The 23,807-nt window shown below is 42.2% G+C and overlaps 1 protein-coding gene and 2 long non-coding RNA genes across 19 annotated transcripts in view; 2 read left to right on the forward strand and 1 right to left on the reverse strand.

Annotated features, from left to right (window-relative positions):
* LOC118378669 (SRSF protein kinase 1-like) overlaps positions 1-23,807 on the reverse strand; it is a 75,836-nt gene that overhangs the window by 41,010 nt on the left and 11,019 nt on the right. The window contains exon 1 of one of the 4 annotated variants that reach the window (XM_052526481.1): positions 11,361-11,617. The exons of the other annotated variants lie outside the window; for them this stretch is intronic. Coding sequence (XP_052382441.1) covers positions 11,361-11,383 — 23 coding nt within the window. The 5' untranslated portion in view covers positions 11,384-11,617. Of the gene's footprint in view, positions 1-11,360; positions 11,618-23,807 lie in introns of those variants that run through there. 4 annotated transcript variants of the gene reach the window in all.
* On the forward strand, positions 172-1,620 carry LOC127932114 (uncharacterized). Of its 12 annotated transcripts, XR_008144122.1 has the most exons (6): positions 324-523; positions 573-817; positions 1,112-1,160; positions 1,259-1,356; positions 1,455-1,503; positions 1,553-1,620. It is a non-coding gene; the product is annotated as an uncharacterized LOC127932114 (long non-coding RNA). The 12 variants fall into 12 exon arrangements; XR_008144123.1 differs by having other exon boundaries at positions 1,259-1,503; XR_008144127.1 differs by lacking the exon at positions 1,455-1,503.
* LOC127932115 (uncharacterized) lies at positions 6,594-7,418 on the forward strand. Of its 3 annotated transcripts, none has more exons than XR_008144130.1 (5): positions 6,594-6,701; positions 6,795-6,856; positions 6,919-7,011; positions 7,043-7,166; positions 7,384-7,418. It is a non-coding gene; the product is annotated as an uncharacterized LOC127932115 (long non-coding RNA). The 3 variants fall into 3 exon arrangements; XR_008144132.1 differs by having other exon boundaries at positions 6,919-6,980; XR_008144131.1 differs by lacking the exon at positions 6,795-6,856.

Here is a 23,807-nt window from a genome sequence, read left to right on the forward strand (position 1 = left end):
ATTTCATCGCCTGTTATAATTAAGAGCACATATCAGACGGAGTAGACTGTGCAAGTTCACTGTCATACTGCCTCAGTGTCAAGACTGAAAATGGAGCACAGGCATGCCTGCAGTTTTACAGCAAAGACAACTGATTGTTTCTAGTCTAAACAGTTACAGAAATGTGACCCATGTTACCAGGTCTTGTTTCTAGTCTAAACAGTTATATAATAATGACCCATGTTACCAGGTCTTGTTTCTAGTCTAAACAGTTATATAATAATGACCCATGTTACCAGGTCTTGTTTCTAGTCTAAACAGTTATATAATAATGGCCCATGTTACCAGGTCTTGTTTCTAGTCTAAACAGTTATATAATAATGACCCATGTTACCAGGTCTTGTTTCTAGTCTAAACAGTTATATAATAATGACCCATGTTACCAGGTCTTGTTTCTAGTCTAAACAGTTATATAATAATGACCCATGTTACCAGGTCTTGTTTCTAGTCTAAACAGTTATATAATAATGACCCATGTTACCAGGTCTTATTTCTAGTCTAAACAGTTATATAATAATGACCCATGTTACCAGGTCTTGTTTCTAGTCTAAACAGTTCTATAATAATGACCCATGTTACCAGGTCTTGTTTCTAGTCTAAACAGTTCTATAATAATGACCCATGTTACCAGGTCTTGTTTCTAGTCTAAACAGTTCTATAATAATGACCCATGTTACCAGGTCTTGTTTCTAGTCTAAACAGTTCTATAATAATGACCCATGTTACCAGGTCTTGTTTCTAGTCTAAACAGTTCTATAATAATGACCCATGTTACCAGGTCTTGTTTCTAGTCTAAACAGTTATATAATAATGACCCATGTTACCAGGTCTTGTTTCTAGTCTAAACAGTTATATAATAATGACCCATGTTACCAGGTCTTGTTTCTAGTCTAAACAGTTATATAATAATGACCCATGTTACCAGGTATTGTTTCTAGTCTAAACAGTTATATAATAATGACCCATGTTACCAGGTCTTGTTTCTAGTCTAAACAGTTACAGAAATGTGACCCATGTTACCAGGTCTTGTTTCTAGTCTAAACAGTTATATAATAATGACCCATGTTACCAGGTCTTGTTTCTAGTCTAAACAGTTCTATAATAATGACCCATGTTACCAGGTCTTGTTTCTAGTCTAAACAGTTATATAATAATGACCCATGTTACCAGGTCTTGTTTCTAGTCTAAACAGTTATATAATAATGACCCATGTTACCAGGTCTTGTTTCTAGTCTAAACAGTTCTATAATAATGACCCATGTTACCAGGTCTTGTTTCTAGTCTAAACAGTTCTATAATAATGACCCATGTTACCAGGTCTTGTTTCTAGTCTAAACAGTTATATAATAATGACCCATGTTACCAGGTCTTGTTTCTAGTCTAAACAGTTATATAATAATGACCCATGTTACCAGGTCTTGTTTCTAGTCTAAACAGTTCTATAATAATGACCCATGTTACCAGGTCTTGTTTCTAGTCTAAACAGTTATATAATAATGACCCATGTTACCAGGTCTTGTTTCTAGTCTAAACAGTTCTATAATAATGACCCATGTTACCAGGTCTTGTTTCTAGTCTAAACAGTTATATAATAATGACCCATGTTACCAGAGGTATTGATAAAATGCAATTGTATTAGTTTTCCGTAGCTTAGCCAGCCCGTGCCATAACCCCACCGCCATCATAAGGCACTCTATTCACAATGTTGACATCAACAAACCACTCACCCACATGACGCTATGCACGTGGTCTGAGATTGTAGCGCTGGTTGGACGTACTGCCAAATTCTCTAAAACGACGTTGGAGGCGACTTACTAACAATTCTCCAGCAACAGCTCTGATGGACATTCCTGCAGTCAACATGCCAATTGCACCCTCCCTCAAAACTTGAGACATCTGTGGCATTGTGTTGTGTGACAAAACTGCACATTTTAGAGCGGCCTTTTATTGTCCCTAGCACAACGTTCATCTATGTAATGATTCGATTCCGATTATGATTTTTCATTGCCGATACCGATTATTGGTTCGACCAAATAAAGCCAAGAACAATATTTTTTATTTTATATATATATACTTAGGTGTCTGGTTAGACTGTAAACTTTCCTTCCAGACCCATATCAAACATCTCCAATCCAAAGTTAAATCTAGAATTGGCTTCCTATTTCGCAACAAAGCATCCTTCACTCATGCTGCCAAACATACCCTTGTAAAACTGACCATCCTACCAATCCTCGACTTTGGCGATGTCATTTACAAAATAGCCTCCAATACCCTACTCAACAAATTAGATGCAGTCTATCACAGTGCAATCCGTTTTGTCACCAAAGCCCCATATACTACCCACCATTGCCACCTGTACGCTCTCGTTGGCTGGCCCTCGCTTCATAGTCGTCGCCAAACCCACTGGCTCCATGTCATCTACAAGACCCTGCTAGGTAAAGTCCCCCCTTATCTCAGCTCGCTGGTCACCATAGCATCTCCCACCTGTAGCACACGCTCCAGCAGGTATATCTCTCTAGTCACCCCCAAAACCAATTCTTTCTTTGGCCGCCTCTTCTTCCAGTTCTCTGCTGCCAATGACTGGAACGAACTACAAAAATCTCTGAAACTGGAAACACTTATCTCCCTCACTAGGTTTAAGCACCAACTGTCAGAGCATCTTACAGATTACTGCACCTGTACATAGCCCACCTATAATTTAGCCCAAACAACTACCTCTTTCCCAACTGTATTTAATTTATTTATTTATTTTGCTCCTTTGCACCCCATTATTTTTATTTCTACTTTGCACATTCTTCCATTGCAAAACTACCATTCCAGTGTTTTACTTGCTATATTGTATTTACTTTGCCACCATGGCCTTTTTTGCCTTTACCTCCCTTGTCACCTAATTTGCTCACATTGTATATAGACTTGTTTATACTGTATTATTGACTGTATGTTTGTTTTACTCCATGTGTAACTCTGTGTCGTTGTATCTGTCGAACTGCTTTGCTTTATCTTGGCCAGGTCGCAATTGTAAATGAGAACTTGTTCTCAACTTGCCTACCTGGTTAAATAAAGGTGAAATAAATAAATAAATATATTTTTAAAAAATTAAACGGCCATTTATTTTATATATATTTGTAATAATGACAATTACAACAATACTGAATGAACTTATATTTTAACTTAAAATAATACATAAATAAAAACTATTGAGTCTCAAATAAATAATGAAACATGTTCAATTTGGTTTAAATAATGCAAAAACAAAGTGTTGGAGAAGAAAGTAAAAGTGCAATATGTGCCATGTAAGAAAGCTAACGTTTCAGTTCCTTGCTCAGAACATGAGAACATATGAAAGCTGGTGGTTCCTTTTAACATGAGTCTTCAATATTCCCAGGTAATACGTTTTAGGTTGTGGTTATTATAGGAAATATTGGACTATTTCTCTACAACATTTGTATTTCATATACCTTTGACTATTAGATGTTCTTATACGCAAAATAGTATTGCCGGCCTAATCTCGGGGGTTGATAGGCTTGAAGTCATAAACAGCGCAAAGCTTGAAGCACAGCGAAGAGCTGCTGGCAAATGCAGGAAAGTGCTGTTTGAATGAATGCTTACGAGCCTGCTGCTGCCTACCACCACTCAGTCAGACTGCTCTATCAAATCATAGACTTAATTATAATATAATAAACACACAGAAATACGAGCCTTAGGTCATTTAATATGGTCAAATCCGGAAACTGTCATCTCGAAAACAAAACGTTTATTCTTTCAGTGAAATACGGAACCGTTCCTTATTTTATCTAACAGGTGGCGTCCAGAAGTATAAATATTCCTGTTACATTGCACAACCTTCAATGTTATGTCATTATGTAAAATATTGGCAAATTAATTACGGTCTTTGTTTGGAATAAATGGTCTTCACACAGTTCGCAACGAGCCAGGCGGCCCAAACTGCTGCATATACCCCGACTCAGCTTGCACAGAACGCAAGAGAAGTGACCATTTCCCTAGTTAAAAGAAATTCATGTTAGCAGGCAATATTAACTAAATATGCACGTTTAAAAATATAAACTTGTGTATTGATTTTAAGAAAGGCATTGATGTTTATGGTTAGGTACACATTGGTGCACCGACAGTGCTTTTTTCACGAATGCATTTGTTAAAATCATCAGGTTTGGCAAAGTAGGCTGTGATTCGATGATAAATTAACAGGCACCGCATCAATTATATGCAACGCAGGACAAGCTAGATAAACGAGTAATATCATCAACCATGTGTAGTTAACTTGTGATTATGTTAAGATTGTTTTTTTTATAAGATATGTTTAATGCTCAATAGCAACTTACCTTGGCTCCTTGCTGCACTCGCGTATCAGGTAGTCAGCCTGCTATGCAGGCTCCTCGTGGAGTGCAATGTAATCGGCCATAATCGGCGCCCAAAAACGCAGATGACCGATTATTATGAAAACTTGAAATCGGCCCTAATGAGACACGGGACCAACACTTTACATGTTGCATTAATATATTTTGTTCAGTGTATATCAAAAGTCTATTTCTTTCTGGTGCTCCTTAAATTCTGTTTAGGGAGACCGTGTGGGGAAGACAGTGTGTCTTTACTGAAGAGTAAAGAAGGTTTCATGCAGGATTTTCCCCCTACTGACACAATGACATGCAGATCAAAATGTTGGTATCGTGACAAGCCTAGTGTGTGTGTGTGTCAGGGTGGGGTTATGAACTATATCAAATCCTGAACAGGACTGACAAGGGGAACAGACTTGTTTGAAATGGAAGGACAAGTTGTTAACACAGTCATAAACAAGAGAGAAAGCACTCAACGTTAACAACAGTTACCTCAGACAGGCTCCCGTCGACCACTAGACAATACACTGAGGCCGGGATTCGTCTGCATCACACGTTTGAAAAGAAAATGTTCGCGCGCTCGCAGGGGTGACATTCACCGTAAATGCTGCATATGCCAGCCCAATAGGAAACAACCTTTAAATGGCACATTGTCCAAGTCCCCGATAGCACTGAATCCCAGACAGAATCTAAACCAGGGATCTGGGTAGACAGATTCAACTTCAACATTAAATCATTTAAAGATGTTACGTGCTGCTGCCGGTGGCTTGGCAAGACACTCCCAAGAATGTCATATAGACATTCCAATTAGACACATGTGACCACAGCCCAAATAACTAGAATTCTATTCCTATGCCCTAGTTCTATTCAGAACCCAACCCACATGCATTCTAACACCACACACAGGCATCATGCTTCTAGAATATTCTGAACATTCTGATTCTATAGACAAAGACATGCCTTTAGAATGTTTACTATGTGTTTTCCCTTTCCCATCAGAAGCTGTTTCACTGCCCACCAACCAATCAGCAACTAGCTAGGCCATACAGTCACAGCCTCACCGTACTCAGAAGAACCCAACATCTGATCTGTGAGACCACTGTCAGGTTTTCCTGTCAGCTGTGATTGGCTAGCTGAGAGGGGCAAGGGGTCAAGTACAGCAGCACTATGTTGAACTTCAGGGACAATGACAAGGGATGTTTCTCAACTCATCTCCACTCGATTCCTTGCATGCCATCTCCTTGCATCCTTCTTAACAGTATTGGAGGATAAGTCCAAGGTCCCTTCCCTCAAACCTTCTCCAATAGTATATGTTTTGAAAAAGGAGGCGAAGTGAGAGGGTGCGAGGCATCAGGGAAATATAAAGAGAGAAAGAGCCAAGGTCATTGTCCACAGGGTTCCATCATACATAACCACACTAGCTGGTGGTAATATTCCTCTACTGGCTCCAGGTCTAACGCTGTAGGGGGGAGGTGGTATTTTTATCACGCACTTCCTTGGCAACCACTTACAGATAATTCTATTGCTATTCATCATCTTCACACCCACAGATATCACAGAGGAACACTGCTCCATCGGTCTACACATCTTCCATCACTTCTCTTTATAACTCTGGGGTCGAGTACAATAAGGCAGGAGAAGGTGCGTGCGTGTGAGTCCATGTGTGTCGCCTGCGCGGGCCAGTCTAGGCGCCTGGTATTGACGAGGGTTAAATCAATGTGAGCCTTGGCTTTCAGAAATGTTCCAGCCCACACACACCTTAAGTTGTACAGCAGCAGGAGAAACACTGCCTGCATTCTGTTTATCAGTCTAACACAAACCAGAAATAGAATCCAAAACATTCTGACGTCGTCATGCACACGGCAAACAGGTCCTGTCAATGACACATCTCAGTATCCCGTCTCTCCCTTCAATGTTTGCTGCTGTGCTGTTGTCCCCCCAAACCCAAAGTTGTAGTCTGCTATATTCCGTCCCACCTCCGCTACATTCTCTCCCTCCAACACGGTCGTGTTGATGGTCCCCCCCAAAAAATTCTGAATTAAAATATTGATTGTAATGAAAATATTGAAATAATGATTGTGCTGTTATACAACACACTGAAGAAAAAAAAAATATTTAAGATGTCTTTAGTGCATCAATGGTCTAGCCTATACCATGATGGCAAAAAAAACATTTGAGTGCGCTGAACCTGGTGCTAGATGGAGTAGGCAGCTGGAGGTTGAACGTTTGAAGGAGTAGGCAGCTGGAGGTTGAACGTTTGAAGGAGTAGGCAGCTGGAGGTTGAACGTTTGAAGGAGTAGGCAGCTGGAGGTTGAACGTTTGAAGGGGTAGGCAGCTGGAGGTTGAACGTTTGAAGGAGTAGGCAGCTGGAGGTTGAACGTTTGAAGGGGTAGGCAGCTGGAGGTTGAACGTTTGAAGGAGTAGGCAGCTGGAGGTTGAACGTTTGAAGGAGTAGGCAGCTGGAGGTTGAACGTTTGAAGGAGTAGTCAGCTGGAGGTTGAACGTTTGAAGGGGTAGGCAGCTGGAGGTTGAACGTTTGAAGGAGTAGGCAGCTGGAGGTTGAACGTTTGAAGGAGTAGGCAGCTGGAGGTTGAACGTTTGAAGGAGTAGGCAGCTGGAGGTTGAACGTTTGAAGGGGTAGTCAGCTGGAGGTTGAACGTTTGAAGGAGTAGGCAGCTGGAGGTTGAACGTTTGAAGGAGTAGGCAGCTGGAGGTTGAACGTTTGAAGGAGTAGGCAGCTGGAGGTTGAACGTTTGAAGGAGTAGGCAGCTGGAGGTTGAACGTTTGAAGGGGTAGGCAGCTGGAGGTTGAACGTTTGAAGGGGTAGTCAGCTGGAGGTTGAACGTTTGAAGGAGTAGTCAGCTGGAGGTTGAACGTTTGAAGGAGTAGTCAGCTGGAGGTTGAACGTTTGAAGGAGTAGTCAGCTGGAGGTTGAACGTTTGAAGGAGTAGTCAGCTGGAGGTTGAACGTTTGAAGGAGTAGTCAGCTGGAGGTTGAACGTTTGAAGGAGTAGGCAGCTGGAGGTTGAACGTTTGAAGGGGTACGGGACTATAAAATGTTTGGGAACCACTGGTCTAGCCTATACTTAAAAATTCTAGTAAATAGACTTCGTGTTTGGACTGTATTATGCATTCTGGATGGACTTCAAACGTTTTATCCATGAATCTGGGAGAGAACGTATAGGCCTAGGACACATATGTCAGAGTCAAGGCCCGCGGGCCACATCCGGCCCGCGAGAAGGTTTTTTACGGCCCCTGGGATGATCTTGATTTATTATTAGAACCGGCCCGCAGACCGCAGCAAGCCGGCAGCCCGCAGATCTTTTACACGCACCAATACTACATTTCCCACAATGCAACGGTGACGCACCGAGCAGTAGGCTGCTTCATTTCAATATTTATTGAAGCAGTTGTCAGCATCACAGTAAAATTAACTTTCAGATACCCATCAAAAATGGCAAAACGGAAGGTGGACACTGAGAACCGGGGTTTCAAACAAGGTGGGAGTCGGAGTATTTGTTCACGGAGGTAGCTGGAAAACCTGTGTGTCTTCTGTGTGGAGAAAGTGTGGCGGTACTGAAAGAGTATAATCTGAGACGACATTATGAAACGAAACACGACAAAAACAAGAATATGGACATGGAACAAAGGCTACAAAAGGCAGAGGAATTAAAACGAGGCCTCAAATCTCGACAGGCTCTGTTCAAAAAAAGCCAAATCACAAGGCCAGGCTGCTGTCAAGGCCAGTTTTATTTTGGCAGAAGAGATCGCTAAATCAGCCCGGCCATTTACGGAGGGGATTTCATCAAAAACTGCATGATTAAAGTTTGTGACGAAGTTTGCCCAGAAAAAGGCAACTCTTTTTAAATGTGAGTCTGAGCAGAAACACCATTGCCGAGAGAGTAGACCAGTTGTCCATCAATCTAAAAGAGCAGCTTGTGAAAAAGGGAAAAGATTTCATTGCATATTCCTTGGCTGTGGATGAGAGCACCGACATTTCTGACATTGCCCAGTTGTCAATTTTCATCCGGAGTGGACTCCAGCCTAAGCGTGACAGAGGAGTTTTTGGCTTTACGTCCTATGCATGGCACAACTACGGGGCATGATTTGTATGAAGAGGTGTCAAGATGTGTAAATGAGATGGAGCTGCCTTGGGAAAAACTTGTGGGTTTGACAACCGACGGAGCACCTGCGATGTGTGGACACAGGAGCGGACTGGTGGCGAAGATACGGGAAAAGATGCAAGAGGAAAACGCGACAGGTGAGCTGACAGCTTATCATTGTATCATACACCAGGAAGCGTTGTGCGGTAAAGCCTTGAAAATGGAGCATGTAATGAGCATCATCACGCGCACAGTTAACTTTATCAGAGCCAAAGGTTTGAATCACCGCCAGTTCAAGGCATTTCTGACGGAGTTAGAAACGGAGCATGGTGATTTGCCTTATCACACAGAGGTGCGATGGCTAAGCCAGGGAAAGGTGCTTCAAAGATGTTTCAGCATTTGTCTGTTCTTGGACAGCAAAGGGAAAGACACAACACAACTCCGAGACGAAATGTTTCTGTGTGAAATGGCTTTTCTGTGTGACATTACGAGTCATCTGAATGCAATGAACTTGCAGCTGCAGGGTCGGGATCGTGTCATCTCTGATATGTACAGTACAGTGAAGGCATTTAAAACCAAACTGACTCTGTGGGAGACGCAGATGCGGAAAGAAAATTTGAGCCACTTTCCCAGCTGCCAGACCATGAAAGAGAAGCTCTCTACCAGTGCGTTCCCGAGCGCACAGTTGGCTGATAAAATAGGTATGCTTGCCGCTGACTTTCGACGCCGATTTGCTGACTTTGAAGCACAAAAAGCAGGTTGGAACTGCTCGGTAACCCATTTGCTGTTGACGTGGAAAGCTCACCACCAAACCTCCAAATGGAGTTGATTGACCTCAATGCAATGATGCACTGAGGGCAAAATATGCGGCAGTGGGTGCTGCGGAGTTCGCCCGTTTCCTCCCGACACAATGCCCCAGCTGCGCATCCAGGCTGCTCAAACGTTGTCTATGTTTGGCAGCACATACCTGTGTGAACAACTGTTTTCTTTGATGAACTTGAACAAAACATCACACAGAAGTCGACTTACTGCTGAACACCTCCACTCAATTCTGAGGATTTCCTCAGCTCAGAGCCTTACCCGAACATTGATGAACTTGTGGAAAAGATGGGACACCACCAAGTATCACCCTCAACCTCAAACAAGTGAACATTACTGTGCAATCACATATTTAGAGTTTTTACTCAGTTCAAGTTTAAAAGTTAAAGTTTAATATTTGTTTTCACTGCATGTTACTTCTCCTTAAACAAAGTGTTGTTTTTGATTAATAGATTTTGCACTTTATTTTATTGTATTTCAATCCAATTATATTTTAAAAATATTTCAGTTGAGTGGATGATAGAAAATTGCTATTATTGTTTTTTTCTTTGAAGTAAATTTAGCCCACTTTTGCTAAAATAGAAAATATAGGCTACTGATGGTGCCTTGAATACCGGTTTCTTTCATTTAATGTTCATGTTATGGGGATTTTTATATAAAGGAAATTTGTCTTTTGTGTCTGTTGAAAATTAAAGATTACTGACAGAGCCATAAGAAAATATTGCTTTATTTATCTGATCATATTGGAATATATTTGTTAGGTTTTCAGTAGGTTCAATTAGGTTCACTAGACTATATGCGTCATTTAAAAATGTTTCAATGAACATTCGAACAGTCCGGCCCTCGGCTTGTAGCTACATTTTTTATTTGGCCCTCCGTCCATTTGACTTTGACACCCCTGGCCTAGGAGATGCCGTTGGATCATTGATTGTGCAGCGCAGCTTACCGTTAGCCTACAATTATAGTGAATTTGTACTTGAATAGCCTAGAAAGTCATCGTTTTGTTTTTTCCATAATTAAATAGACTGACACATTATCTTTAGCTACAGAATCTAACCGCCGTGCGTTTCTATCGCTCTCCTTCATTCCGAGAGAGAGAGAGAGAGAGAGAGAGAGAGAGAGAGAGAGAGAGAGAGAGAGAGAGAGAGAGAGAGAGAGAGAGAGAGAGAAGAGAGAAAGAGAGAGAGAGAGAGAGAGAGAAAAGGAGAGAAAGAGAAAAAGAGAGAAAAAGAGAGAAAGAGAAAAAGAGAGAGAAAGAGAGAGAAAGAGAGAGAAAGATAGAACCCATCAAGTTGAATGAAATATGTTCCGTTGTGAAAACATGTTACCATCCAATGTTTGCATGACAATAAATCGGGAAACAGAGCGTCGTAACTGCCACAGCCGCACGCCAATCCTCACACCTGTCGGAGTGATGGAGGGTAAAACAGACCCACCGGAACACCTGCCTCTGTTGATTCTTACCCAACATGGCGCTACGCAGGTCTAATCAGAAAGGAGAGAGCGTGCCAGATAATCACACAAATGTCATTGCCATTTCCCATCTCCATTGGTGAGCAACCGTCACACGTTTTTGCATTTTTACCCAACACACACACACACCTCCTTCATTTACTGTTTGTCTAACCGTGACCTGATTCAAACATCAGAGCCAGAGCAACAAGACCTCCCCTGAGCACCATTACATACCCAGTTAGGTTAGAGCAGTGATTCCCCACTCCAGTCCTCATGTTTATTGTAGCCCCAGACAAACACACCTCATTCAACTGATCATAGTTGTGATGATTAACTGACAAGTTGAATCAGTTGTTCTTGACCGGGGTTACTGTTTGGGGAGGGGGGTAATTGAGGACTGGAATTGGAAAACAGACCGTGTTTGCAGACAAACTCTCCCTAAATCCCTGAAATGTCTCTCCCGCGTCCTCAAACATGGAGGACCACCGGAGAGGACAGAGTCCAGCTGTTACAGCTCACACACACTCACCGCAGGGGTACTTCAAGGACATGCAAGTGCAGAGACCCCCGACAGACTCTCTCTCTCCGCTTACCTGCAGGATGCTCGGACGCCCATGGAGGGAGGTGGAGAGGAGGGATGCAGGTGGGGGCCAGAGACCCTCTCTCCATGCACCAAAAGAGGACAGGAGAGGGTAATGAGATGGAGAGAAAGAGGGGGTGAGTGTGAGGAGTAAGAAGAGAGCAGACGGTAGTTGTTTGGGGGGAAAAAGAGGGGAGAAGTACAGGGAAAGAAAGAGAAAGCACAGCAATGGGAAAGGAGGAGAAGGGAGCAATGCAGAGAGAAGGATGAGAGAGGAGAAATCTGTGAGCATCAGTATCACCACAGGCTCAGGCAAAGTAGAGCTCGATGCTGCTTCTCCCTCTCTCCCTCCCGCTCATTCACGCTCTCCCTCTCTGACAACAAATCTCCTTGGCTGTAGTCAGTCCCTGGCCCCACCCCCTATCCTCTCCGCTTAGCTCTGATTGGTTGACTCAGCCTCGCACTGCATTGCAGGTGAAGAACGCTCTCGCTTCCTCCTCCTCAGACCAAAACATCCACTGCTCTCATTCCACCCAGTCCCTGCTCTATTTTCAACACATTCTCACCATCTGTACCATCTCTGTCTCTTTTCAAATCGCTCTCCCATTTTCTCTTTCGCTCGTTGTACACTCCTCTCTGTTTGGCTTTATCTGACTGCTTCTATGTTCTCTTGTCGTACTGTGAGTGAATTCATATATTACTCAGTAGGGATGAGACGAATGGAACCATTTTCTTAATGCTTAAAAATACGTTCTCCAATAAGAACAATTTATTAGTATTCCACGTGAATTCACAATGCAGAATATGGTCATATTGCTTAATGTCCACTAGGGAGCAATGAAGTTCTATCTACAGCAGTCAAGGGCGGAATCTAAAACCCAACACGTTGCCCCTAAAGGCGTCCACATGCTTCCCAGCCGAAACAGTTTGGTAGAGTTTGAGCATATATTATGACATTGATGTTATTCCTCATTTTGGACTTCGGTGAGGGATTTAATTGGCTGTTTGGGAACACATTTTCTGGAGCCGAAGCCTACGCCCCTTTATCGGTGATTGGTCAACAGTCAGGGATTCCTCAAAGTATTGTCATTCAACAAGAGACGACTCGTATTGCACCAAACAGTAAAATTGCACGATTAAGAACTCTTCGGCCGAAATATCAAAATTAATTAGATTTCTTGAGTTATCTATCTTAGATGAATTCTGACCATTCTGAGGTAGTGTATACTGGCTACGGTTATATTGACAAAACGTAGTATTGTGGATTTTTTCCCCCAATTCTTTTTTTAAGTGAATGTCTTTTGAGTATGGGAGCACAGTAGTTTGGTTCTGTTAGGAAAATGAGGCGCCGGACATTTGACCTGCAGCATTTTAAATTAACCGGCATTTGAGAAATGTATCAGACCCATATGCTTTGGGTGCTTAACCTGATTAGGGAGTCCACCCACAGTGCTCAGAATGACAGAAACCATATTTATATTATTGTAATTCATTAAAATTAACAGAACATGCAAGTCGAGGATGCAATGATGTGCGCTCCTTCTTAGCAAATTCTGATAGCCACTTTGAAGATGTTAGAATGACTGTCCACGTTTACTTTTCAACAGGCAACATGATGAGTGACTTACAGAAAAATCACTAGCCTGTCAATCTATTATCCACCATAGTGGAAAGGTTTCCCTATTCTATTGCCTATTCCAAACAGACCCTGGTACAGTAGTCGGACGATAGATCCCAAATTAATTCAACCAGTAGTCCTAGCTGGACTACGTTTGAAAAAAAATAATTTAAAAAGCAATGAGTCTGATGCCACAGATCAGACTACTAAAACTATTTCATAACATAAGTAGGGATGCACAATATATTGGTGAACATATCGATTTCGGGCGATATTAGGTAAAAATGCCAACATTGGTATCGGCCGATGTCTAGTTTTAACGCCCCGATGTGCAAAACCGATGTCAAAGCTGACGTGCATACCTAAATACCGTAGGTACACGACGTAATGACGCCACGGAAAATTTTCCTCTAAGCACAGCATTCCTAAACTAGCCCACAATGTCTGCTGGGTGGGTCCAGCAGTCATTTGAAACATTAACAACATTTCAGCAGGACAACTCAAAGGCAAAATCCATTAAAGCCAAGATAATGGAATTCACTGCCCTTGACAATAAACCATTCTCTGTTGTGGGAGATGTTGGCTTTCGCCGACTGGTCGAGCACCGGTACCACACTACCAAGTGAGCTATTTTTCAGATGTTGCCCTACCGGAGTTACACAGTAATAGTATCACTGCTATCAGCTTCACGACATACACACTATGGAACGCTGTTTGGGTCTTTGTGTGTAAAAAAAAGATACAGTAGCACTGTCAAAGTTGTACAACAAACCAAAAAAAAAATCAGCAAACAAGCAAAACACCGGCCACAAACAATGTGTTTACAATACCGCGTTGGTAATAACTCATCATTTGTTCAACCGCAACTTCTGGGGTAGCTAGATTTAGCTCGGTACCTAGCTAGCACCAATACAACCAGCCTGAAAACAATGACCAGCAGAACCTGCAGTCATTTTAATTATTCTTAACAATGATTTAGGAATTCTTGTGAGTAAGTATTAGCTATTTGTTGTTCGGCTATTGAAATTGAACTTCAGTTCATGAAAATAAATAGCTAGTCAGCAACATAACCCTGTTGCCCAAAGCTAACATTATAAGCAGCCAGGTAGCTTCATCTGGCTCGTGAGGCTTGACTGCACCGGGTTATATGTTGTGAAGCTAGCCACAATAAGGATTAGGCACTAGCGGAATTTGCTTTTTGCCTTCAAAGTAAAAGTATGACATAAAATTCTAATATTTTATTCATTTGCATTACTGTCAATGACGTATTTTATTGACAGAAATGCAAATTACTACAAATAGTAGAATTAAGCCATACTTTTATTTTGGAGGCTAACCGCAAAGTCCACTATTGTGACTAATCCTTATTGTGGCTAGCTTCACATAGATGAGTCCGACCATTAATCAAATAAGAACAGTCTTATAAATTAGGGTTATTTTAGATGACACCTAGCTACAGTGCCTTGCGAAAGTATTCGGCCCCCTTGAACTTTGCGACCTTTTGCCACATTTCAGGCTTCAAACATAAAGATATAAAACTATATTTTTTTGTGAAGAATCAACAACAAGTGGGACACAATCATGAAGTGGAACGAAATTTATTGGATATTTCAAACTTTTTTAACAAATCAAAAACTGATAAATTGGGCATGCAAAATTATTCAGCCCCCTTAAGTTAATACTTTGTAGCGCCACCTTTTGCTGCGATTACAGCTGTAAGTCGCTTGGGGTATGTCTCTATCAGTTTTGCACATCGAGAGACTGACATTTTTTCCCATTCCTCCTTGCAAAACAGCTCGAGCTCAGTGAGGTTGGATGGAGAGCATTTGTGAACAACAGTTTTCAGTTCTTTCCACAGATTCTTGATTGGATTCAGGTCTGGACTTTGACTTGGCCATTCTAACACCTGGATATGTTTATTTTTGAACCATTCCATTGTAGATTTTGCTTTATGTTTTGGATCATTGTCTTGTTGGAAGACAAATCTCCGTCCCAGTCTCAGGTCTTTTGCAGACTCCATCAGGTTCTTCCAGAATGGTCCTGTATTTGGCTCCATCCATCTTCCCATCAATTTTAACCATCTTCCCTGTCCCTGCTGAAGAAAAGCAGGCCCAAACCATGATGCTGCCACCACCATGTTTGACAGTGGGGATAGGGTGTTCAGGGTGATGAGCTGTGTTGCTTCTACGCCAAACATAACATTTTGCATTGTTGCCAAAAAGTTCAATTTGGGTTTCATCTGACCAGAGCACCTTCTTCCACATGTTTGGTGTGTCTCCCAGGTGGCTTGTGGCAAACTTTAAACAACACTTTTTAGGGATATCTTTAAGAAATGGCTTTCTTCTTGCCACTCTTCCATAAAGGCCAGATTTGTGCAATATACGACTGATTGTTGTCCTATGGACAGAGTCTCCCACCTCAACTGTAGATCTCTGCAGTTCATCCAGAGTGATCATGGGCCTCTTGGCTGCATCTCTGATCAGTCTTCTCCTTGTATGAGCTGAAAGTTTAGAGGGACGGCCAGGTCTTGGTAGATTTGCAGTGGTCTGATACTCCTTCCATTTCAATATTATCGCTTGCACAGTGCTCCTTGGGATGTTTAAAGCTTGGGAAATCTTTTTGTATCCAAATCTGGCTTTAAACTTCTTCACAACAGTATCTCGGACCTGCCTGGTGTGTTCCTTGTTCTTCATGATGCTCTCTGCGCTTTTAACAGACCTCTGAGACTATCACAGTCAGGTGCATTTATACGGAGACTTGATTACACATAGGTGGATTGTATTTATCATCATTAGTCATTTAGGTCAACATTAGATCATTCAGAGATCCTCACTGAACTTCTGGAGAGAGTTTGCTGCACTGAAAGTAAAGGGGCTGAATAATTTTGCACGCCCAATGTTTCAGTTTTTGATTTGTTAAAAAAGTTTGAAATATCCAATAAATGTCGTTCCACTTCATGATTGTGTCCCACTTGTTGTTGATTCTTCACAAAAAAATACAGTTTTATATCTTTATGTTTGAAGCCTGAAATGTGGCAAAAGGTTGCAAAGTTCAAGGGGGCCAAGTACTTTCGCAAGGCACTGTATGTAGTCAGCTAGCTAACTAGAAATACTGAAACAGATGTGTTATTTGACGTGTATCTTCGTTGACACGCAAAGACCCAAACAGGGTTCAATAGAAGTCCTGGTTGAGAATAAAACGACTGAACAAATGAACAACGAAACAGCACAGCAAGTAAGTGAAAGAAATAGGTTTTGATGATGTTTCACTGGAAATGGGTAAATGTCAACAAAATAACCTTTTGGTCAGTGTGGTGTGTAACCTTTAAACTAGGCAAGTCAGTTAAGAACAAATTCTTATTTACAATGATGGCCTGACAATGCTGGGCCAATTGTGCGCCGTACTATGGGACTCCCAATCACTGCCGGATGTGATGCAGGATCATATCACCTGCACCCTACCGGACACCCTAGACCCACTCCAATTTGCTTAACGCCCTAATAGGTCCACAGACGACGCAATCACTATCACACTGCCCTAACCCATCTGGACAAGAGGAATACCTATGTAAGAATGTTGTTCTTTGACTACAGCTCAGCATTTAACACCATAGTACCCTCCAAACTCGTCATTAAGCTCGAGCACGAATCCCTCCCTGTGCAACTGGGTCCTGGACTTTGACGGGCCGCCCCCAGGTGGTGAGGGTAGGAAACAACATCTCCACCCTGGGGCCTCACAAGGATGCATTCTCAGCCCTCACACTCAACGTCAACAAAACAAAGGAGATGATCGTGGACTTCAGGAAACAGCAGAGGGAGCACCCCCCTATCCACAGCGACGGGACAGTAGTGGAGAAGGTGGAAAGTTAAGTTCCTTGGCGTACACATCACGGACAAACTGAAATGGTCCACCCACACAGACAGCGTGGTGAAGGCGGCACAACAGCGCCTCTTCAACCTCAGGAGGCTGAGGAAATTAGGCTTGTCACTAAAAACACTCAAACTTTTACAGATGCACAATCGAGAGCATCCTGTCAGGCTGTATCACCGCCTGATACAGCAACTGCTCCGCCCACAACCGTAAGGCTCTGTCTACATTACTCATCTCATATGTGTATACTGTACTCTATACTAGAGGTCGACAGATTAATCGGAATGGCCGATTAATTAGGGCCGATTTCAAGTTTATGACAATCGGAAATCTGTATTTTTGGACACTGATTTGGCCAATTTTTTCCCCCACACATTTATTTAATCTTTATTTAACTAGGCAAGTCAGTTAAGAACACATTCTTATTTTCAATGACGGCCTAGGAACGGTGGGTTAACTGCTTCGTTCAGGGGCAGAACGACAGATGTTCACCTTGTCAGCTCGGGGGATTCAATCTTGCAACTTTACAGTTAACTAGTCCAACGCTCTAACCACCTGCCTCTCATTGCACTCCACGAGGAGACTGCCTGTTACGCGAATACAGTAAGCCAAGGTAAGTTGCTAACTAGCATTAAACTTATCTTATAAAAAACAACCAATCATAATCACTAGTTAAACTAGTAATATCATCAACCATGTGTAGTTATCTAGTGTGTCCTGCGTTGCATATAATCGATGCAGTGCGTATCATTGCTCCAATGTGTACCTAACCATAAACATCAATGCCTTTCTTAAAATCAATACACAGAAGTACATATTTTTAAACCTGCATATTTAACTAAAAGATATCCAGTTTAGCAGGCAAAATTAACCAGGTGAAATTGTGTCACTTCTCTTGCGTTCATTGCACGCAGAGCCGGTGTATATGCAACAGTTTGTGCCGCCTAATTTGGCAGAATTCTACGTAATTATGACATAACATTGAAGGTTGTGCAATGTAACAGGAATATTTAGACTAATGGATGACACCCCTTATACGGAACGGTTCTGTATTTCAGTGAAAGAATAAACGTCTTGTTTTCGAGATGATAGTTTCCGGATTCGACCATATTAATGACCTAAGGATCGTATTTATTTGTTATAACTAAGTCTATGATTTGATAGAGCAGTCTGACTGAGTGGTGGTAGACAGCAGCAGGCTCGTAAGCATTCATTCAAACAGCACTTTTGTGCGTTTTGCCAGCAGCTCTTTGTTGTGCGTCGAGCATTGCGCTGTTTATGACTTCAAGCCTATCAACTCCCGAGATTAGGCTGGCAATACTATAGTGTGTGGTGTGTTGGTGTAACCGATGTGAAATGGCTAGCTAGTTAGCGGGGTGCGTGCCAATAGCGTTTCAAACGTCATTCGCTCTGAGACTTGGAGTGGTTGTTCCCCTTGCTCTGCATGGGTAACGCTGCGAGGAGAGGGACGGAAGCTATACTGTTACACTGGCAATACTAAAGTGCCTATAAGAACATCCAATAGTCAAAGGTTAACTTCTTAAGGTATAGGGGGCAGCATTTTCACTTTTGGATAAATAGCGTGCCCAATTTCAACTTCCTGCTACTCATGCCAAGAATATAAGATATGCATATTATAGAAATAGATAGAAAACACTGAAGTTTCTAAAACGGTTTGAATCATGTCTGTGAGTATAGCAGAACTAATGTAGCAGGCAAAACCCAGAGGAATAACCGTTCAGACTAACAGTTTTTTTTAGGTCTCCGTCTGTTCACTGAGGTCTCATTGGCAAACGATATTTCTTAGGAACTTGTTTTCAGTTCCTACCGCTTCCACTGGATGTCACCAGTCTTTGGAATTTGGTTGAGGTTATTCCTTTGTGCAATGAAGAATTAGGGCCATCCTAGAAAAGGTTAACGCTTTTGAGAGTTGGCCAAGACTTGAAAAGTAGCGTTAGTTTCCTCTCGTCCTCTATTGAAAACAGATAGACCAGTCTTTAATGTGTTCGATTATTAAAGTTTAAAAAATACCTAAAGTTGTATTACAAAAGTAGTTTGAAATATTTTGGCAAAGTTTATAGGCAACTTTTGAAATATTTTTTTTTAGTGACGTTACGCATTTTGGAAGCTGTTTTTTTCTGGATCAAACGTGTCAAATAAATAGACATTTTGGATATATATGGACGGAATTATGGACGGAATTAATCTAACAAAAGGACCAATTGTGATGTTTATGGGACATATTGGAGTGCCAACAAAAGAAGCTTGTCAAAGTAAGGCATGTTTTATATTTTATTTCTGCGTTTTGTGTAGCGTAGCGCCTGCAGGGTTGAAATATGCTACCCTTTTTGTTTACTGTTGTGCTATCATCAGATAACAGCTTCTTATGCTTTTGCCGAAAAGCCTTTTGAAAATCTGACATGTTGGCTGGATTCACGAGTGTAGCTTTAATAGAGTATCTTAAATGTGTGATTTGATGAGTTTAATTTTTATAAGTTTTAATAAGTTTAATAAGTTCGATTTTTATATCAATTTATTTGTATTTGCCGCGCTGCATTTTCCCTGGTTTTTGGCCAAGTGGAACTCAAGCATCCCCCAGAAGAAGTTAAAGAAAGCAGAATTCTGCGTTAACGCGACTCCAGACTCAAAACGGATTTAGAAAATTGATTATTCAGAAGCGGCATTGCGGCCAAGCCCTACTTGACAGATCACTCTGCGGTCAGACTAAAACATCCAATTAACACTCATTAAGAGCAGTCCCAATTTAGGCCACTCCATCAGTGCTTTATCAACTAGGCCCAATCAGCCATTAATCAGGTATACATTTCTTCCATTGGTGGCTAAATAGATATCATGTATTCTATGTCCCAAATGGCACACTATATAGTACACTACTTTTAGTAGTGCACTATATAGTATATAGTAGTAGTAGTGCACTATATAGTATATAGTAGTAGTAGTGCACTATATAGGAGAGTCATTTGGGATGCACACATACATACAGAATGTTGTGGCTGTATTATTCCCTCCAGACTGTGGTTAAAAGTGATTGTGAAATGTCAAGTGTACACCCCCACCACCTAAACGCCAGAGGAATCAATGCCTCAACAGCTGAGCTCCATGCTGAGACAAACAGCAGAGAGACAAACAGCAGGGTAATAGCTGGAGGTGTTAGAGCTAGGCTAGCTACCAGCTATTCAAACCACTGGATATATGCTAACAACATTAAAAGCTGGTATTCTACCAAAGTCTTGCTATGCCGATGCAGCACAGAGAAACAGCAACGCGGGAAAAAGCAGAGCAGGGCAATAGCTGGAGCTGGATGTGTTGGCTCCGCTACCTGGCTGCCATTCCAAGTTAAACCACCTGAGATATGCTAACATTTCACATAAAACAACTTGTCAGGTCAACAAACATGACATCTAGATCCCCCTGTGCATCGTGAGCCCTGAGAAGTCCTAAAACAAACACCTCAGCAGAAATTATAAATGTTCTGAGGATTCTGACTGAATGAGCTTGACTTCTGGCAGAGAAAACACGAGAATGTGACTCACCAGCTAGACCAAGAGGAGGCCTATCAGTCAGTCAGTAAGACAGCTAGTCAGTCACTCAGTCAGTGAGCCGGCCAGCGAGCCCGCCAGTCAGCCAGCCAGCGAGACAACCAGCCAGCCACCCAGCCCGAAGACAGCCAGTCAGCTAGCCCGGAGACAGCGAAACAGTCAGCCAGTGAGCCAGCGAGACAGTTGGTCAGCGAGCCAGACAGCCAGCGAGACAGTTAGTCAGTGAGCCAGACAGCCAGCGAGACAGCCAGCCCGGAGACAGCCACTCAGACAGTGAAACAGTCGGCCAGTGAGCCAGCGAGACAGTTGGTCAGTGAGCCAGACGGCCTGCTAGCCAGCCAGCGAGACAGCCAGCCAGCCCGGAGACAGCCAGCCAGACAGTCGGCCAGTGAGACAGTCGGCTAGTCCGGAGACAGCCAGCCAGACAGTCGGCCAGCCATTCAGCGAGACAGTCACCCAGACAACAGTAGCCTTCTATCTGCACACACAGTCTGCAGTGCTCCTTCCTCACTCCACCCCCTACCACCCTTTCTCCTCATGTCCTAACAAACTCCCTCTCACTGCTTGGGGCTTGGTTACACTAGCTCGCTCTCTGCAGTCCAACACACACACACACACACACACACACACACACACACACACACACACACACACACACACACACACACACACACACACACACACACACACACACACACACACACACACACACACACACACACACACACACACACACACACGCACACACACACGCACACACGCACACACACTGCAGAAAGAAATGGGCTATATAATGAGCAGGAGCAGCAGCTATGCAGAAAGAGAGAGAGAAAGGGGAAGATAGAAAGTTAGGGGGGAAAGAGATCATATGAGAAAGAGGCCAAGAGGGAAAGGGAAGAGAGATGAAGGGGGGGGATTGAGAGACAAGAGAGGGGAGGGAAATGCAGCAGAGAATTACAGTGTGTTAGAAAAACACTGCAGTAACACACAGTCCATTGCCCTGGATAACAACTGGAACTGACTGGTCTTCCCATTCTAAATCTGTGGGACAATGGTCAGCATTGGAAGGCAGGGAAAGACTAGAGCAGTGATGGGCAACTTAGATGGGGGTGGGGGCCACAGTGGGGGGTGGGGGCCACGGAGGCTGTGTACCCACATCCATGCCCACACATCAAATCCAAATGTATTGGTCACGTGCGCCGAATAGTTACAGTGAAAATGCTTACTTACAAGCCCTTAACAAACAATGAAGTTTTAAAGAAAAAATAAGCGTTAAGTATTTACTAAAAGTTTTTAAAAATGTGTCCAGTGTTCATTTGGTCGACAAACATATTTTTCAGCTGCAATTTACGACGACTGTAACTGACTAAATAGACCAAGAAATAACTATAACTAAACAAAAATGACTATTCGTTTTGGGTGAAGAAAACGAGACTAAATTATCCGTGTGACTAAAATCTGACAAATAAGTGGACTGGACAATAGTTCTTAGAGACATTGAGAGCTTTTCAGTGTTATTTGTTTGGTCCAATCCAAAGCATACATGACTTTAGCAGAGTTGTATGGTTTTCTCAATGCAATGCTATTTTCGGTGGAAAAGAAATACCATGCCCAGGTCATTCATGAGTCACCTCTGCCCAGCAACCGTTCTCCAAACTGCCAGCAAAAAAATTACTGATGCAAATAAGGCACTTTTTTATCCTCAGTTGCACACAAGGTCCAACAGAAACCTGAGTTAAGCTTTTGGACAAACCCCCACTGAATCAGAGGGGTGTGGGTGGCTGCTACCACTGCTCTTCCCACAATGGGCGTCGGGGAGCTGTTGTTGTTGTTGGGGTTAACTGCCATGCTCAAGGGAAGAACCAGAGATTTTTCAACGTGTTGGATATTTTCTCCAAACGATTTCCGAGGGAGTGTGCACATGAAACTATTCTGTGTGGATTGGTTAACGAAGAAACAGGTCCTTATATGCTTCTTGAGTGTAGGGGGCAGGATTTTTTATTTTTTTTAATTTTTTTTTAAATAAACGTACCCTTTTGAAACGGCCTATTTCTCAGGCCCAGAAACTAGAATATGCATATAATTGTCAGACTAGGATAGAAAACACTCTAAAGTTTCCAAAACGAGTATAACAAAACTGATATTGCAGGCGAAAACCTGAGGAAAATCAAACCAGGAAGTGCAGTTTTTCCTGAAAGCTCTCTTTTCCATTGGATGCCTTGCCTCCATTTAAAGTGATATCAACCAGATTCCTTTTCCTATGACTTCCTCAAGGTGTCAACAGTCTTTAGACATAGTTTCAGGCTTTTATTTTGAAAAATGAGCAAGAAAGATATTGCGCCAGTGGATAGTGGGGCAGCCATTGTCTCCGTCTCTCCTATTGAAAAAGCGACAGTCCCGGTTGATATAATATCGATTATATATATTTAAAAACAACCTGAGGATTGATTATAAAAAACATTTGACATGTTTCTGTGGACATTACGGATACTATTTGGAATTTTCGTCTGCGATGTCGTGACCGCTCAAGCCTGTGGATTTCTGAACATAACGCGCCAAACAAATGGAGGTATTTTGGATATTTAAAAAAAACTTTATGGAACAAAAGGAATAATAATATATATGCCATTTAGCGGACGCTTTTATCCAAAGCGACTTACAGTCATGTGTGCATACATTCTACGTATGGGTGGTCCCGGGAATCGAACCCACTACCCTGGCGTTACAAGCGCCATGCTCTACCAACTGAGCTACAGAAGGAACATTTATTGTATAACTGGGAGTCTCGTGAGTGCAAACATCCGAAGATCAAAGGTAAGCGATTTAATCTATTGCTTTTCTGACTTGTGACCAATCTACTTGGCTGCTAGTGTTTGTAATATTTTGTCTACTGAGAGATGTTCTTACATAAACGCTTGTTATGCTTTCGCCGAAAAGCCTTATTGAAATCTGACACGCCAGGTGGATTAACAACAAGCTAAACTGTGTTTGCTATATTGCACGTTTTAGTAATTTAATTTGAATTTGGCGCGCTGCAATTCAGCGGGTGTTGATGAAAATGATCCCGCTAAAGGGATGGGTGCGTCAAGAAGTTAATTTAGAGTTATTTATGCAACTTTAGTTGAGATACAAACGTTGGGCTATATGTTTAGATGTCTAATACATTCTGAGGCTGCATGATGCAACTAATGAGAAATTGAAAAAAAGTTGCATGAAAGACATGAGCTCTGCTTCGTTCCCTGTGCAGGCGGTACACACTTCCATCAGTCGCTCATTAACAATTTGACAAGCACTTGATAATATTCTCACCAGGCCTCGAATTTCCCAGCGGCATCCCCCTTGTCTGGCTGCCAATCGCCGCGCTCTGAAGCACCTCTTAATCACATAGCTCTCTCAGATATCGCAATTCTTA

The sequence above is a fragment of the Oncorhynchus keta genome, chromosome 10 (genome assembly GCF_023373465.1).
Source record: "Oncorhynchus keta strain PuntledgeMale-10-30-2019 chromosome 10, Oket_V2, whole genome shotgun sequence".
Taxonomy (NCBI): domain Eukaryota; kingdom Metazoa; phylum Chordata; class Actinopteri; order Salmoniformes; family Salmonidae; genus Oncorhynchus; species Oncorhynchus keta.